At 37.2% G+C, this 13,244-nt stretch overlaps 1 protein-coding gene across 1 annotated transcript in view; it reads left to right on the top strand.

Moving 5' to 3' along the window:
• The first annotated feature begins 212 nt into the window (after window positions 1–212).
• The window catches only part of NRAP (nebulin-related anchoring protein), a 55,288-nt gene continuing 42,256 nt past the window's right edge, over window positions 213–13,244 (top strand). The window contains exons 1-9 of the mRNA XM_009881567.1: window positions 213–284; window positions 551–645; window positions 1,340–1,427; window positions 4,528–4,632; window positions 5,180–5,284; window positions 5,937–6,044; window positions 6,910–7,014; window positions 8,807–8,914; window positions 10,475–10,579. Coding sequence (XP_009879869.1) covers window positions 213–284; window positions 551–645; window positions 1,340–1,427; window positions 4,528–4,632; window positions 5,180–5,284; window positions 5,937–6,044; window positions 6,910–7,014; window positions 8,807–8,914; window positions 10,475–10,579 — 891 coding nt within the window. The remainder of the gene's footprint in view (window positions 285–550; window positions 646–1,339; window positions 1,428–4,527; window positions 4,633–5,179; window positions 5,285–5,936; window positions 6,045–6,909; window positions 7,015–8,806; window positions 8,915–10,474; window positions 10,580–13,244) is intronic.

Genomic DNA, 13,244 nt, shown 5'->3' with positions numbered 1-13,244 from the left:
CCTTCAAAGCCAGCCTGCAGCTGACTTTGAAACAGAAGGTCAGCAAACGGAGCAACAGACTTCAATTTAGAGCTTTAATGGGAGCCATTGACCACAGCAAAAGGCCTTGACTGGAGTGTCTAGAGTGTGCTTTGCACAGGCCAAAAAGTCACTTTCATGCTCTTTGAACCTTTTGTATAAACCTATATATTTTTCACTCTCTGGATTTCAAGATGAATGTGCAGCCGTGTGCTAGATGTGGCTATGGGGTTTACCCTGCTGAGAAGATTAACTGTATAGATCAGGTCAGTTCTCTTTCTTTATTATTTTGGACTATAATAAATGTATAGATTGGCACTTTTAACGCAGTGCAAATCTTTCGGTTCCAAAAATTCTTTACTCATAACTGGGTTCAGAACTGAAGTGTGTTAATAATAGGCATATATTTGAAGAAGAATCCTTCAAATTCATGAAATGAATGTTAAGGATCAATACTGAGATTTAAAACTGAGTAGAATAACAATGAAATACAAATCATGCCTGTTTGGTTTCTGTTTTGTGGTATTTCCAGACATGGCACAAAGCCTGTTTTCACTGTGAAGTATGCAAGATGATGTTAACAGTAAACAACTTCGTTAGCCATGAGAAAAAGCCTTACTGTCAAGCGTAAGTGTGTTTTCTTTTTTTTTTTTTTTTTTTTAAGCAAAGGCTTGAAAAGCCAACTCATTTTAATGTAATAGAAGATCAGCATTTGAATTTAGGCTGGTCCCATGTGTGATGTGAAATTATGTATTGTTAGTGGCTTCGTGCATATCTTTGGATTTATGTGAATCACAAATGATGGGAAACTCTTGTTCCTGTATATAGAGCTTCCTCATTTGTCCAGTGTGTTAAAAGATACCAAATTAAGTTCCATTTCAGTATTGTGGGAAGAAAATAAACCCAACCATAAAATTCAGTGCTTTCCAAATCCGCGGTGAAGGGTTAACAAGGTTGAGCTAATCATCAGGAAAGTGTATAAAATGCAGATTTTGGAGTTAGTTTGTTCTAGGAAGTTTTTATTTTATAATGATCAATTCCTGTCAAATTTGTCAGCAGAAAAAGGAGAGATGACAGTTGTTTTTTATTCTATTATTCTCTTTTGTTATTAGAAACACAGCATTGATATGACGATCATTAAAATTAATTTTGCTCTAGGCACCTACTCCATACAATAATAACTTGAATGTAATCTGAGATCTGTGTGTGAGTGGGGGAAAAGTTATGTATAGAGGGGTGGAGGCTAGTATTGTATTTTTGAGTGCTCAAAGAGAACCTGTCTGATACATTCCTAATATCCTTTTACATTTCCCTTTTTTAGGCACAACCCAAAAAACAATGCGTTCACAAGTGTATTTGAGACACCAATAAATATAAATGCAAAAAAATTGTCAGAAGTGGTAAGTGAGGTAAGAAGCTTGAGGGCCAAATGTATTTAGCTTTGTTTTACATTTTGATATCATATTTGTGTCTTGTTTTAGAAATGTATTCTTTATATAATGTGGATATGTATTCTTGACTTACCTTCCTGTGTTCTTTTCGAGCAGTAAGATCTCAGCCCAGGTTTGAATCATAATTTTTAAAATGCATTCCAGAAGGAGGAAAGGTTAAATCTGAATTTGCTTCTACTTTCAGAAAGAAAAATGGGTGGCAGTTTCTCACCTGCCATATCTGATAAACTATGTGGAAGCATTGTTCACATAAACTGCTGAGAGCTATGTAAACTTAGTAACAAAATCATGGGGGTTTACATAGTCATTTGAAAGGAGAATGACCTGCTTGGTTTATGATCTCTTCTGAAACTGATACTAAAGGGCACAAACGAAAAATAAATACTATCTCAGTAGGATGTAGGCCAAAGTTCTCATAAATACTTTGTCAAATAGTGCTGACAAAACTGAGATGTTATTTCCCTTTTGTGAGGAAAACACGAAGATCAGGGAACTTTGCATGGTTTTGCTGAAAATGTTTTGCTAACGCGATAAGGATGGAATAGCTTTCCATGCCCTCCTCACTGTATCTGTCCTCTAAAAGGCTGCTGTGCCCCGGCGAACCTCTAGGGGTGCTCGAAGTCTTCTTTCTTTTCAAATGCCATTCTTTTCTGTCTTACATCGTTTTCCTCCGGATACATTTGTTTCAAACTTGCATTTCTAAGAATTTCATTAGTTGAGAAACACCGAATCATCCACTAATTGATATCTATCTCACTTCCATGTGTAATACTGTTTTCCTGAATGTCATGTCTTTTGATTCTCTAAAATAGTGTAATTCATTGCATGACTAAGTAAACCAATGTGTTTCAATGTGATTAGCCATCATTAAAATACAAGAAGGAAGTTGTATTTCTTAGATTATAGTGTATTAAATTAATTCTGATGTTCTGTTTTAGCTGTACAAAGTTGATGTACATTAATAGCCTTTATCAGACACTGTATCTTTTGTCATTCTTGTACAGTATTCTTATGCAGCAGTTTTTGCAACATTATAGGCAGTAACTATTTCAGTAGTGACTATCACACTTACTTTAAACTGTGCGTGACAGATCTGGTCAGGAATGAGTTTGGGATTACTGCAGGTTCTATTTCTGGTTTTAGGCAGTGATATGAGACTCTGATACTTCCAGTGAATGTGAGTATACACGCCAGACAAATTATAGCTCAAAGATCACTTTCCCTTGTTTTTTACACCTAAAGCGCCTTCTGTCCTTTTCAATCACATAATGAGGTTCTGTTCCAGAGAGAAAATTGCTAAGGGTAGTAAAGAAGCTGATTCTGCAGTACTTACAGGGAGTACTTCTGTAGAAATTTTGAGTGCAGGAAAACTTTTTCATTGGTAAATATATAAAATAGTGCTAACTTGGGAAAAGGTTTCAATTGCTACTACAGTTTGTTGGAGTTTCATAAGCAAGATTATTTCTTATGCAGAAAATGTAACATGTTTCTTCAATCCTAACATGATGTTCTCACATAAGTCTTATATTGAGACACTGACTCAAATGCAGAGATAAAAATTCAGCTTACTCCCTCTACACAGATTTTCTATGTGAGCAGACACATTCATCTCTCTGTACCCCTGTAATTAATTTGTAAAATGGGAATAATGATACACATACTCAGTGATTTTTCTGTCCAGTCAGTTTAGATTTTGCACTCTTCAGGACAGGGACTGTTATTTTTTTGCATCTGTAGAGTGAGTTGTATAACAGAGCTTTGATTTCAGCTGGATTTCTGTATGCTGTCACGATAAAACTAACAGTAGGAAAATGATGACCCAGGACTAAATATAGTAGTCATTTACATTTACACAATCATGGTACATCATGGACACTGTGCAGGGAAATAGGAGAGTACAATATTGCCCACCAGGTAATAGTTCTTTCATCTAATGCTGCATTGATATATTCTGCTTAAAATTTCTTAGGGATTTCAATCCTCATAGATTATTTCCCCCAAAAGTATTATCTAAAGACTGAATTATCCTTTCAGAACTTCATTCCTGATTTCAGGTCTAATATGCTGCTCCTTTACAGATATGCAGCTCCAATAATAGCAGAAATCTTAGGTAGAAACAGAGTGTGGATTAGAGAGTAGAGTTTTGACCTTAGGGCTAAATGCAATCTTCTTTTCCATGAAAACTCCTTTGCCAAGAATGGGTGGCATGAAGGAAGTACTTATGTAGTCTTTGCATGGCGTAGAGCTACAGGCTATGTGGCCTTTTTGTACATAAGCAGGGTGTAAGTGGTATTGGTCTAAAGAGGAATAAGGAGGAAAAAATGGAGAGTTTTGCAAGCTCTCAGAGGGTGGTTGGTATTTTCTGTGGGCTGTGGAGATTTGGCGGATCAGGTGTGCTTGTCATAGTTCCTTGGTTTCTGCATTCATATCATATATAAATTTGTCTTCAGGGTGAAATTTTTAGTTAGCACCAAACACTAAGCTTGTCTGTAACAATTGCAGATCTAACATACAGACGCAGGTATGCATTATGACTAGAGTAAATCGTCTTAAACTGAGTCCTGTTGATGCTGCCACCCAGAGTGTGTTGGTATTGATGATTTTTGATTCCCCTTGTGTTGGTATTGATGATTTTTGCAGTGAGGCAGATGAAGGAATTGACATAGCTGAAAGCTAACACAGCAAAGGCTACACACTAATTCCCTGATCTAAGTTGCCCCATGGCTGCCTGTCTGATGGTGTCAGTGTGTGGTAGACAAGAAGGGTCACCTAGCAGGCGTAGAGGTGTTTTTTGAAGTAGCCTTCCTTTAGACTGATTTAAGATGGAGCCAAAACTAGCAGGCACTGAAGTAGATTTGTTATGGTGGGCTTTGTACTGTTTTTGTCATTTTGTCTTGCATTCATCTCCTTTTGTTGCTGCAGTTCATGCAGACTCCATATCATTTTGGGTTAAGAGACTATGTTCACCGTGTTTGTCTTCCTTCTTGTTCTTCTCCTAAGACAGGGGTGTGTTAGCCTGTACTAACAAATTACTAATACCAAGTCAATTTTTTTTTAGATAAAATATCGAGAAGAGGGTGAACAATTCAAATCAGTCTTTCAATGGGATGTAAGGTCCAGAGAAATTGAAGCTGCCTATAAAGCCCAACAACTGGCCACACAGGTAAGAAATATCTTTCAGGTCTCCAAGCCACTAGCCTGCAAAAGACCAAGGATTGGCCTTGGAAGTCCTGATTGTTATGGACTTCCTCACAGTATTTCAATGCTAAAAAAGCTATTACTTCTTCTTTGGCTAAACTTTTCAAGGCAGCATAGCTTGTTTATAGCTCAGACTGCAAGAATCAGAAGATAAGGAAGGAAGAGTGTATCTATAGAGTTAGCTGTGGACTGCTGCATGCACAGCCATACTAAACATGTCTTCTTTCTACTGACACTGAAGCTTCACAACAAGTGGTCTGATTCCCAGGGGGAATTATTTGATTCTCACTCCAGGATCCTAGATCCTGATATCTCGATGTCAATTCTTGTTATAAAAGCTTTGCCCTGGTATTCTGAAGGTATGTGGATTGTAGACCTTGTGCTGTACATCTGCAGAGAGTAAATTTCACTTCCACAGCATTGTGTGTGTTTCCTTTTTTTTCTGTCAGATCAGCTGTTTGTGTATTAAAACACAGGTGAAGATTGGTAGTTCTTTAATTTTTGTTTTGTAGAATGCTTACTATGCTGCCTATGAGGAGGGAAAATCGTGGTACTCGGGAACCATTCCAGATCCTGAGATGGTCAGAATAACACAGGCACAGAAGACTCTGAGTGATGTAAGTGGGCTGATGTTTGGAATAGCTTTATTTTGGTGGGCTATCATATTCTGAAGACTTACCAGTGCATCAAACCCAACCTTTGGTGAGATGTTACCAAAGGAGAGACTGACACATTTTCTTCTGTCAGGAACAATATTTAACCATGTAAGTGATTCAAGTCACATCACAATGCTATTGCCCATCCTAGGAATTATACATTTATATATTTATGTAATTGAGAAGCACTTCAACAATTGACCAATGATATCTGAGGTGACATTTGTTATATCCTGACATAGCAGGCAGTGGTGTTTCCCTCAGTAGAGCACAATGGAAAACGTCTCTTATTTTCCATAGAGTAAACCTTTCATTGACTGTATTTCCATCACTGATGAAAATCACTTCTAAATTATACATATATCATACAATGGGTTAGTAACTCAGTCAACATAGCCAATTAACAGTGGATAATTGATATGAATGGGGAATGTTTTCTGTTGTACATAGGAAATATTTCTACCTAACAAACTTATAAGGTATAAGTTCTTTCATTTGTTTACTTTTAAATAAAGTGATACGTACCTTTAGGAAGCAGACATTAAAATAGGAATCACATTAAACTACAGTGGGTTCTTCTGTAACAACAAAACAAAAAATGTTCATTTTCTAGTTCCAGTATACAGAAGAATATGAGCCACGGAGAGGCAAAGGCAGCTTTCCCGCTATGATCACTCCAGGTTATCAGGTTGCAAAGAGAGCCACGCAACTAAGCAGCAATGTAAGTCACAGTTTTTTTAATTGTATGTTAGACTTCTGAATGTGGAGAATCCTGGGTTTAGGCCATTCGCTTTAGACAGTAGGTTCTATCATGGATATTTGTTGTACTTTTAATTTGACAAAGTGAGAAAACTTTAATGTGATGCAGGAAACAGGGTTAACAAACTACTTTGCTTGAGAAGACAATCGTATAGGATAAATGGCAATATAGATATTTCCTGAAAGATGTCACAACTTTTTCTGTAATTTGTTACAACCTGAAAGAGATTGTGAATCACTCTAAAATGTTTGTTTAATTCATTACCTTTATTTTCACTTCATGACTTTATTAATCTTTTTATTTACATCTGATGTTTTTTGCTTTCTTTATTATTTGAAGTTAAATACTGTAATATGGAATAAAAATACTGTAATATTGAATTTAATTTGTATACAAGCTACTTTAAATATATGCTTATTTATAAAAAATTGCTTATTTCTAAAAATAACAATTAAACTGAAAAAGATCAAGTAAAAATAAATCCTGTAGAAGTGATTTTAAAGTATTGCGTTGTGTTCTGCAAACACTGTCTGTATTGTCACTGCAGTATGATCTTAGTGTTTTGGGCCGTTAATGACTATTCTCATAATATTCCAATCAAACGTATGGCTCACATAAATCAAGTATAATTTGAAAATTTGATTATATGGGTCCATTTTGCCTTCTTTCGGTAAGGAAATTGGGCCTTAAATATAGTGATAGCTTGACTGTACAGCAGGGAGTGTCATGACTGCTGTCACTCATTTTCTCTTGAAGCCTTCTGATAGAAAATACATATTTGCTGCTCATTGTTTGTAATATGCATTTTATATGTTTTCTCCCTCAGGTAGAATATAAGCGGGGACATGAAGAGAGAGTTTCGAAGTTCACCTCTGTTGTAGACACTCCAGATATACTTCATGCAAAGGCTGGAGGACAGCTTTCAAGTGATGTAAGTGAAACAAAATAGGTTGACCTTTTTTTGACTCCGCAAGTGGCTCTTTGGACATTTGTAAGTCACTTAAAAATATAAACATAAAGAAAAGTAAAAAATTAATATTTTAAAGATAGATTCATTTTACCATCAAGTATTTAATACTTCCAGTTAGAAAGACCATATTCAGTTCTAGGCCATTTTAGGGACTAGCTGGCTGTCAGAACTGAAGGCAGAGAACTAGACTGTTCTATACCCAGCAACTGGGTGCCATGCAAAGTAAAGAAGGAAGCTGCCTAAGTCTAAAATAAATACAGCAGGCATCTTGCAGACAACTTTATTATTTTCTTTAAACAACTGTTATCCATCCTATACCCTGAATGAGACACAGAGGTCCTGCAGAAGATGCAGAATCACAGAATCACAGAGTGGTAGGGGTTGAAAGGGACCTTCAGAGATCACCTAGTCCAACCTCCCTGCCAAAGCAGGTTCACCTAGAGTAGGTTGGACAGGAATGCACCCAGGCGTGTTTTGAATATCTCCAGAGAAGGAGGCTCCACCCCCTCTCTGGGCAGCCTGTTCCAGTGCTGTCACCCTCAAAGTAAGGTGTTTGCTTGTGTTCAGACGTAATTTCCTGTGTTCCAGTTTGTGCCTGCTGCCCCTTGTCCTGTTGCTGGGCACCACTGAAAAAGAGTCTGGCCTCATCCTCTTCGCACCTGCCCTTTAGATATTTATCAGCATTGATGAGATGCCCCCTCAGTCTTCTCTTCTCCATACTAAACAGACACAGGTCTCTCATCCTTTCCCCAAAAGAGAGATGCTCCAGTCCCCTGATCATCTTTGTAGCCCTCCTCTGGACTCTCTCCAGTAGTTCCCTGTCCTTGAACTGGGGACCCCAGAAATGGACACAGTACTCCAGCTGTGACCTCACCAGGGCAGAGTAGACGGGGAGGATAGCTTCCCCTGGCATGCTGGCCACGCTTTTTTTAGTGCACCCAAGGATACCACTGGGCTTCTTGTCCACAAGGGCACATTGCTGGCTCATGGTCAACTTGTTGTCCACCAGGACTCCCAGGTCCCTCTCTGCAGAGCTGCTGTCCAGCAGGTCAACCCCTAAGTGTACTGGTGCATGGGGTTATTCCACCCTAGGTGCAGGACCCTACACTTGCCCTTGTTGAACTTCATTAGGTTTCTCTCCGCCCAAACCTCTAGCCTCTCCAGGTCTTGCTGAATGGCATCACAGCCTTCTGGTGTGTCAGCCACTCCTCCCAGTTTTGTGTGGTCAGCAAACTTACTGAGGGTACGCTCTGCCCCCTCATCCAGGTCATTGATGCATACGTTGAATAAGACTGGACGCAGGTCTGACCATTGGGGAACACCACTAGCTACAGGCCTCCGACTAGAGTCTGCACTGCTGATCACAGACCTCTGAGCTCTGTCATTCAGCCAGTTGTCAATCCACCTCACTGTCCACTCATCTAACCCACACTTCCTAAGCTTACCTATGAGCATGTTATGGAAGTTAGTGTCAAAAGCTTTGCTGAAATCAAGGTAGACAATGTCCACTGCTCTCCCCTTATCGACCCAGCCAGTCATGCCACCATAGAAGGCTATCAGATTGGTCAAGCATGACTTCCCCTTGGTGAATCCATGTGGTTAAAGACTACATTGTAATGATTCAAACTTCATGGTTCATCTTCCTTTTGGCAGATGACAGCCATAGAACACTTTGCAATTTTAAGAACTTTTTATGTGTGTGATCAAGATATGTTTGTTCTAATTGCTCCTGAACTGTCTTGGATTTTTACAGTTGAAATACACAGAAGACTTTGAAGAACGGAAAGGGAAAGGCAGCTTTCCTGCTATGATCACTCCAGCTTATCAAATAGCCAAGAGAGCAAATGAATTAGCCAGTGATGTAAGTGTCCAAAGCAAAGTCTCTTTTTGGGAAGAAAAGAATAAATTCTTGCACAAATTTTGGATGAAAATGTTTACCAGCAGAAATTCCATGAGCGCTGTGGAGTTGTGCTAGCAGTGTACTTCAAACACAGTTTTTCAAATGATTGTCATTTGCAGGGACAACGTTGAGTTTCATGCACAAAGAGAAAATTAGACATTTTATCTGTGAATCAACACTGTGGATTGTTGTGGGCAAAAGCGTGACCTTTACCCAGCCTCCTGTTGCATACAACCGAGAAGGAAGACAATAAGGAGTCAACTGGAGGCCTTTGATTTCATTCTGTCCAACCCAATGAGTTAGAGGGGCTGAAGTGCAGCTCTGATTTACACTGCCACAATATTTCTGGGTGACCTTGTATCAGGGGAGGGCTGTGTTTGCAGAGCTCTGCTTTGCCATGACTTTCTGTGCTCACAGTGGATCCTTGCAGTTCATTTGTCTTTTCCTTCTTTTGTGCTGTTGCAGGATGAGGCTTTTATGAATGCAAGAAACTAGCTGCTTGAACAGCCATTATATATATAAAGTATATACACACATAGATAAACACATGCATACATTTGACATAGGTATAGATTTATAAATATAGCTTTCTATTCCACTCATTTTAATCTCCTTATTTTTGGTGTGGGTTTTTTTTTAACTCCATGTTGTACTGATCTTTATTGGCTTTTTTTTCCTCTCCAAACATAGCAAAGGCACAACACCCCTCTGTTCTTTAAAAAGCATTGTAAAAGGACATCAGTATTGCTTCAAAATGTGCAGTTAATTGTGTTTTGTCATTGGAGACTGAAATGAAAGCTCTTTTTGTTGAAGATAACATATTGTGCTAGCTCAATGGAAGTCAATTTAAAACATTATTAAGAGTCACTGAGGAAAATAAGAAGAGATCTGTAATTTTGAAGGCAAAAGCAACTGACTCTAAAACATTTAAAGGTTTTTCTTTGCCTTTGATCTGTGGAAAACCCTCCATTTATGTCAGCAAACACACATGGTTATTACAGGGCAGCATCAGGTTATAGGCATTATTTTGACTTCAGCAAAGGTAGTGCTAATCTTGGTCTAAACTTGAAGGTTGATTGCCTAAAATTCCCTTGATCATTGAGGAGATCAGCATCTTTCAGAAACAAGCCCATTTATTAATGGCGTTCAGATGACCCCGTGGTAAAAGAGTGTTCTGTGGTAACCATGAATTTACATTACAGTCAGTTCTATTTTTTTAACCTGCTGGAGCATCAGGGATTAGCCACTGACAAGCAGGGGGTACTGAACACGCTGAACTAATGGTCTGGGTTGAAATGGCAAGTCCCATGTTCCTAGTGCATTATTAAAAAGTACAACACTATTTTTGTTTTTATATCTTCAAGTGGCATATTTGACTTCTGTAGATTGGTGGCAATGGGAATTTTGACAATCTTTTAGTGTCAACGTGTGCATGTCGTTGATTATTATTTATTATGCAGCAGCTGTGTACCAGATTAAACTCATCCAGATGATTCTTTTCCTTTTCTTTTTTCCTGTTAGGTAAAGTATCATCAAAGATATGAAAAAGAGATCAAGGGAAAAGCGAGCCATACAGCTGGAACAGATGTTGCTTTTGCAAGAGAAAATGTACATCAGTACGTCCAGGTATGCAACATCTGAGAGATACCCATGCTGATGTTGATTATTACTATGGCTGATTGCTCAACACTTTAGAAACTGCAGTGAGACCTATTTTCACTCTGCTTTCCTGTATGAGAAAGCAAGGTTTCAAAGGCAAAGATGGTGTGCAATAGCGCTGTGCTCTGAATGTGTAATATATTTGGCATTGGCACTTACAAGATGAGACTACAATGTGCATGCACTGTCACTGCGTGATCCTTATGGTAGGATCATTCCAAAAGGTAAGTCTTACCTTGGCAGATTTTATCTGTGTGCATGTACAGACTGCACATGTCTATTGTGGTGTTGTTACGTATCACACTGAAATGTGTTTAATGTGTTTAAACTTTCCCGTTCCATGAGAAAGAACATGTAAATTCAGTTAGGAGAAAAAGTGAAAGGGTTGTGAAATGGTAGGGAGTTAGTAGATAGTTAAGTATCTTTTCCCTGCAGTGTTTTTAGAAATTGTAGAAGCTTTGCAGCTGTAAATACATGTAAGTGGCACTGAAGATCATACACGATCTCTTAGATTTCAGCTTTTCTACAAAAGTAGTATTGTAAGCTAGACAAGTTGCAGTTCTGCATTTGTGGAGCCAAATAGGCTTTCATTCTCTTTTGGTCTGTGTCATTCATTTTGCTTTTATTTAATTTTTAAGGGAATGCAATTATTTTTGTGGTCCTCCAAAATGCATCCAAAGTTCTATTCCAATTAAGTTAGGGAAATAGTACATCTGAATAGAACTGAATACAGCTAAAGGGAATTTGAAAGAAATTGAATAGTGGTTTTGTATAAACAAAACTGTATGGTTAGTCTTAGGTTTTTCATCATAGGTCCTCATGAGACCCACATACTTTGGAGAAATGAACGAACAGGGAATATATTGCCCTAAGACATTTGGGAGTTTTACGTTTCTTCACTTCTTCTGTCCAAACCTACGTCTTGTAATGTGTGAAAAGCAAACCACCCTTGAAGAACATGAGTCTAGAATATGTAGCATTGAAGCCTTCTATTAGTTTCTGTCTTTTGAACTACTGCAAGTTTTAGTAAGAATAAACAAATAAAATGAATTTGGAAAAGCACTAATTTCATTTTCAAGCATTGGAATGCTGCTATCTTTAGAATTAATTTAAGTTTTTTCTTTGAAAGTATCTTTGGAACTTCAGTCACAGACTTAAATTTAATTTGAGTGTTAATCTTCATAGATTGTATTCTAATATTTTTATTCAAATGAAATAGAGCCACTGAAATTAATGGATCTTTCTGAGAGAAGCATGAGTGGGTTAACATGGGTAAAGATTCGATTTTTGACTGTCAAGGTCATGAGTGTACATCATACAGATATATATATATATAACATGAGACAATTTAAGGAATCTTACTGTAAAATTCCTGTGTGCTGAACACCTGTTTTGTTCATGTTTAGAAGTGGCTAAAATTAATTATCTGGAACTTTGAAAGTACTGTTTTGTAATATGAGCAAAATTAGAAATTATATAAAAACGTATTTGAGAAAGTTAGAAGAAAAAGAAAATGGCAAGTTAACCTGAAGAAGTCAGACTCATGAATGGCATTTTAAAAAACTAACTCCGCTGATTAGTCAAGGTTATTTTTTTTTCTGTGCCTGGTTATGGAATAATTTAGATGCAGTAGCTATAATTACATTGTATTGTTCACAAACTTATGATATGACCTATCTTGTCATGTGACATTGATGGTGCACAAAATTATGCACAATGGATTGGTTTGCATTGAGAAGTCACAAGAGAGATTCCCCAGATATTTATAGTCCTTCCTATCTGTGCTCTCCATGACATTCTTGACATGCCACGCATTCTTTTTTCACTTAAACTGGTTCTTTACTACAAAGAATTTACAAAATATTACAGAGAAGACACATTACACTATATCTTCCTTGTTTGTATACTTACCCTGTTCTCCCCAGATCTTGCCATAGCAAGTTTTGGCATGATCACTGTACATTACCATTTTTAAAAAAGCACCAGTATTTTTTTACTAAATTATCAAAACGCTTTTCAAATTGTAAAACATTTACACATAAACTTATTTATATATAGATTTAAGAGTATTCATTCTGCAACAATTATTTTTTTAAATCAAGCAAACAGAATTTTGTGATTTTGTTTCATAAGGAGTTTACCATTTTAATGAAGTAGAAATATCTAGATGTTAATGAATATCTCTTCAAAATATATCACTGCACTAGAGAATATTATTTTTGGTCATTTATGATGTGAGAAATGGCCACAGAGAGATCAAGAGACTTTTGTCACGTCACAGAGGAAAGTTGACTGTACTCTAAACTTGGAAAGTTTAAGCAAATCTCGTGGCTGCCTGAACCATTAGATTTTTTTATAGTTTTCCAGGGAAACATATGAGAGAGGGGCTAGCAGATATCATCTCTGTAAGAGCTGAGGTGAGATTAGAAGGATGTATGGTTTTGTATACTTTAATGGTATCTTGACCACAGCTAATTGCTACCTAAATTTCTCTTGCAATGCAACACAAATAATTTTACAGGTACAGTTAATTTAATAGGCTATTTTATTCTTCCAGTTGGTCATTTTATTCTCTTTTTCATAAAAAAAAAAAAAAAAAAAAAAAAAAAAAAAAAATTTTCTATAAACAACA

The sequence above is a fragment of the Charadrius vociferus genome, unplaced genomic scaffold, assembly GCF_000708025.1.
Source record: "Charadrius vociferus isolate BGI_N301 unplaced genomic scaffold, ASM70802v2 scaffold282, whole genome shotgun sequence".
Classification (NCBI taxonomy): domain Eukaryota; kingdom Metazoa; phylum Chordata; class Aves; order Charadriiformes; family Charadriidae; genus Charadrius; species Charadrius vociferus.
Note: the sequence above shows the minus strand (reverse complement) of the source record. Positions and strands in the feature narration are given on the sequence as shown.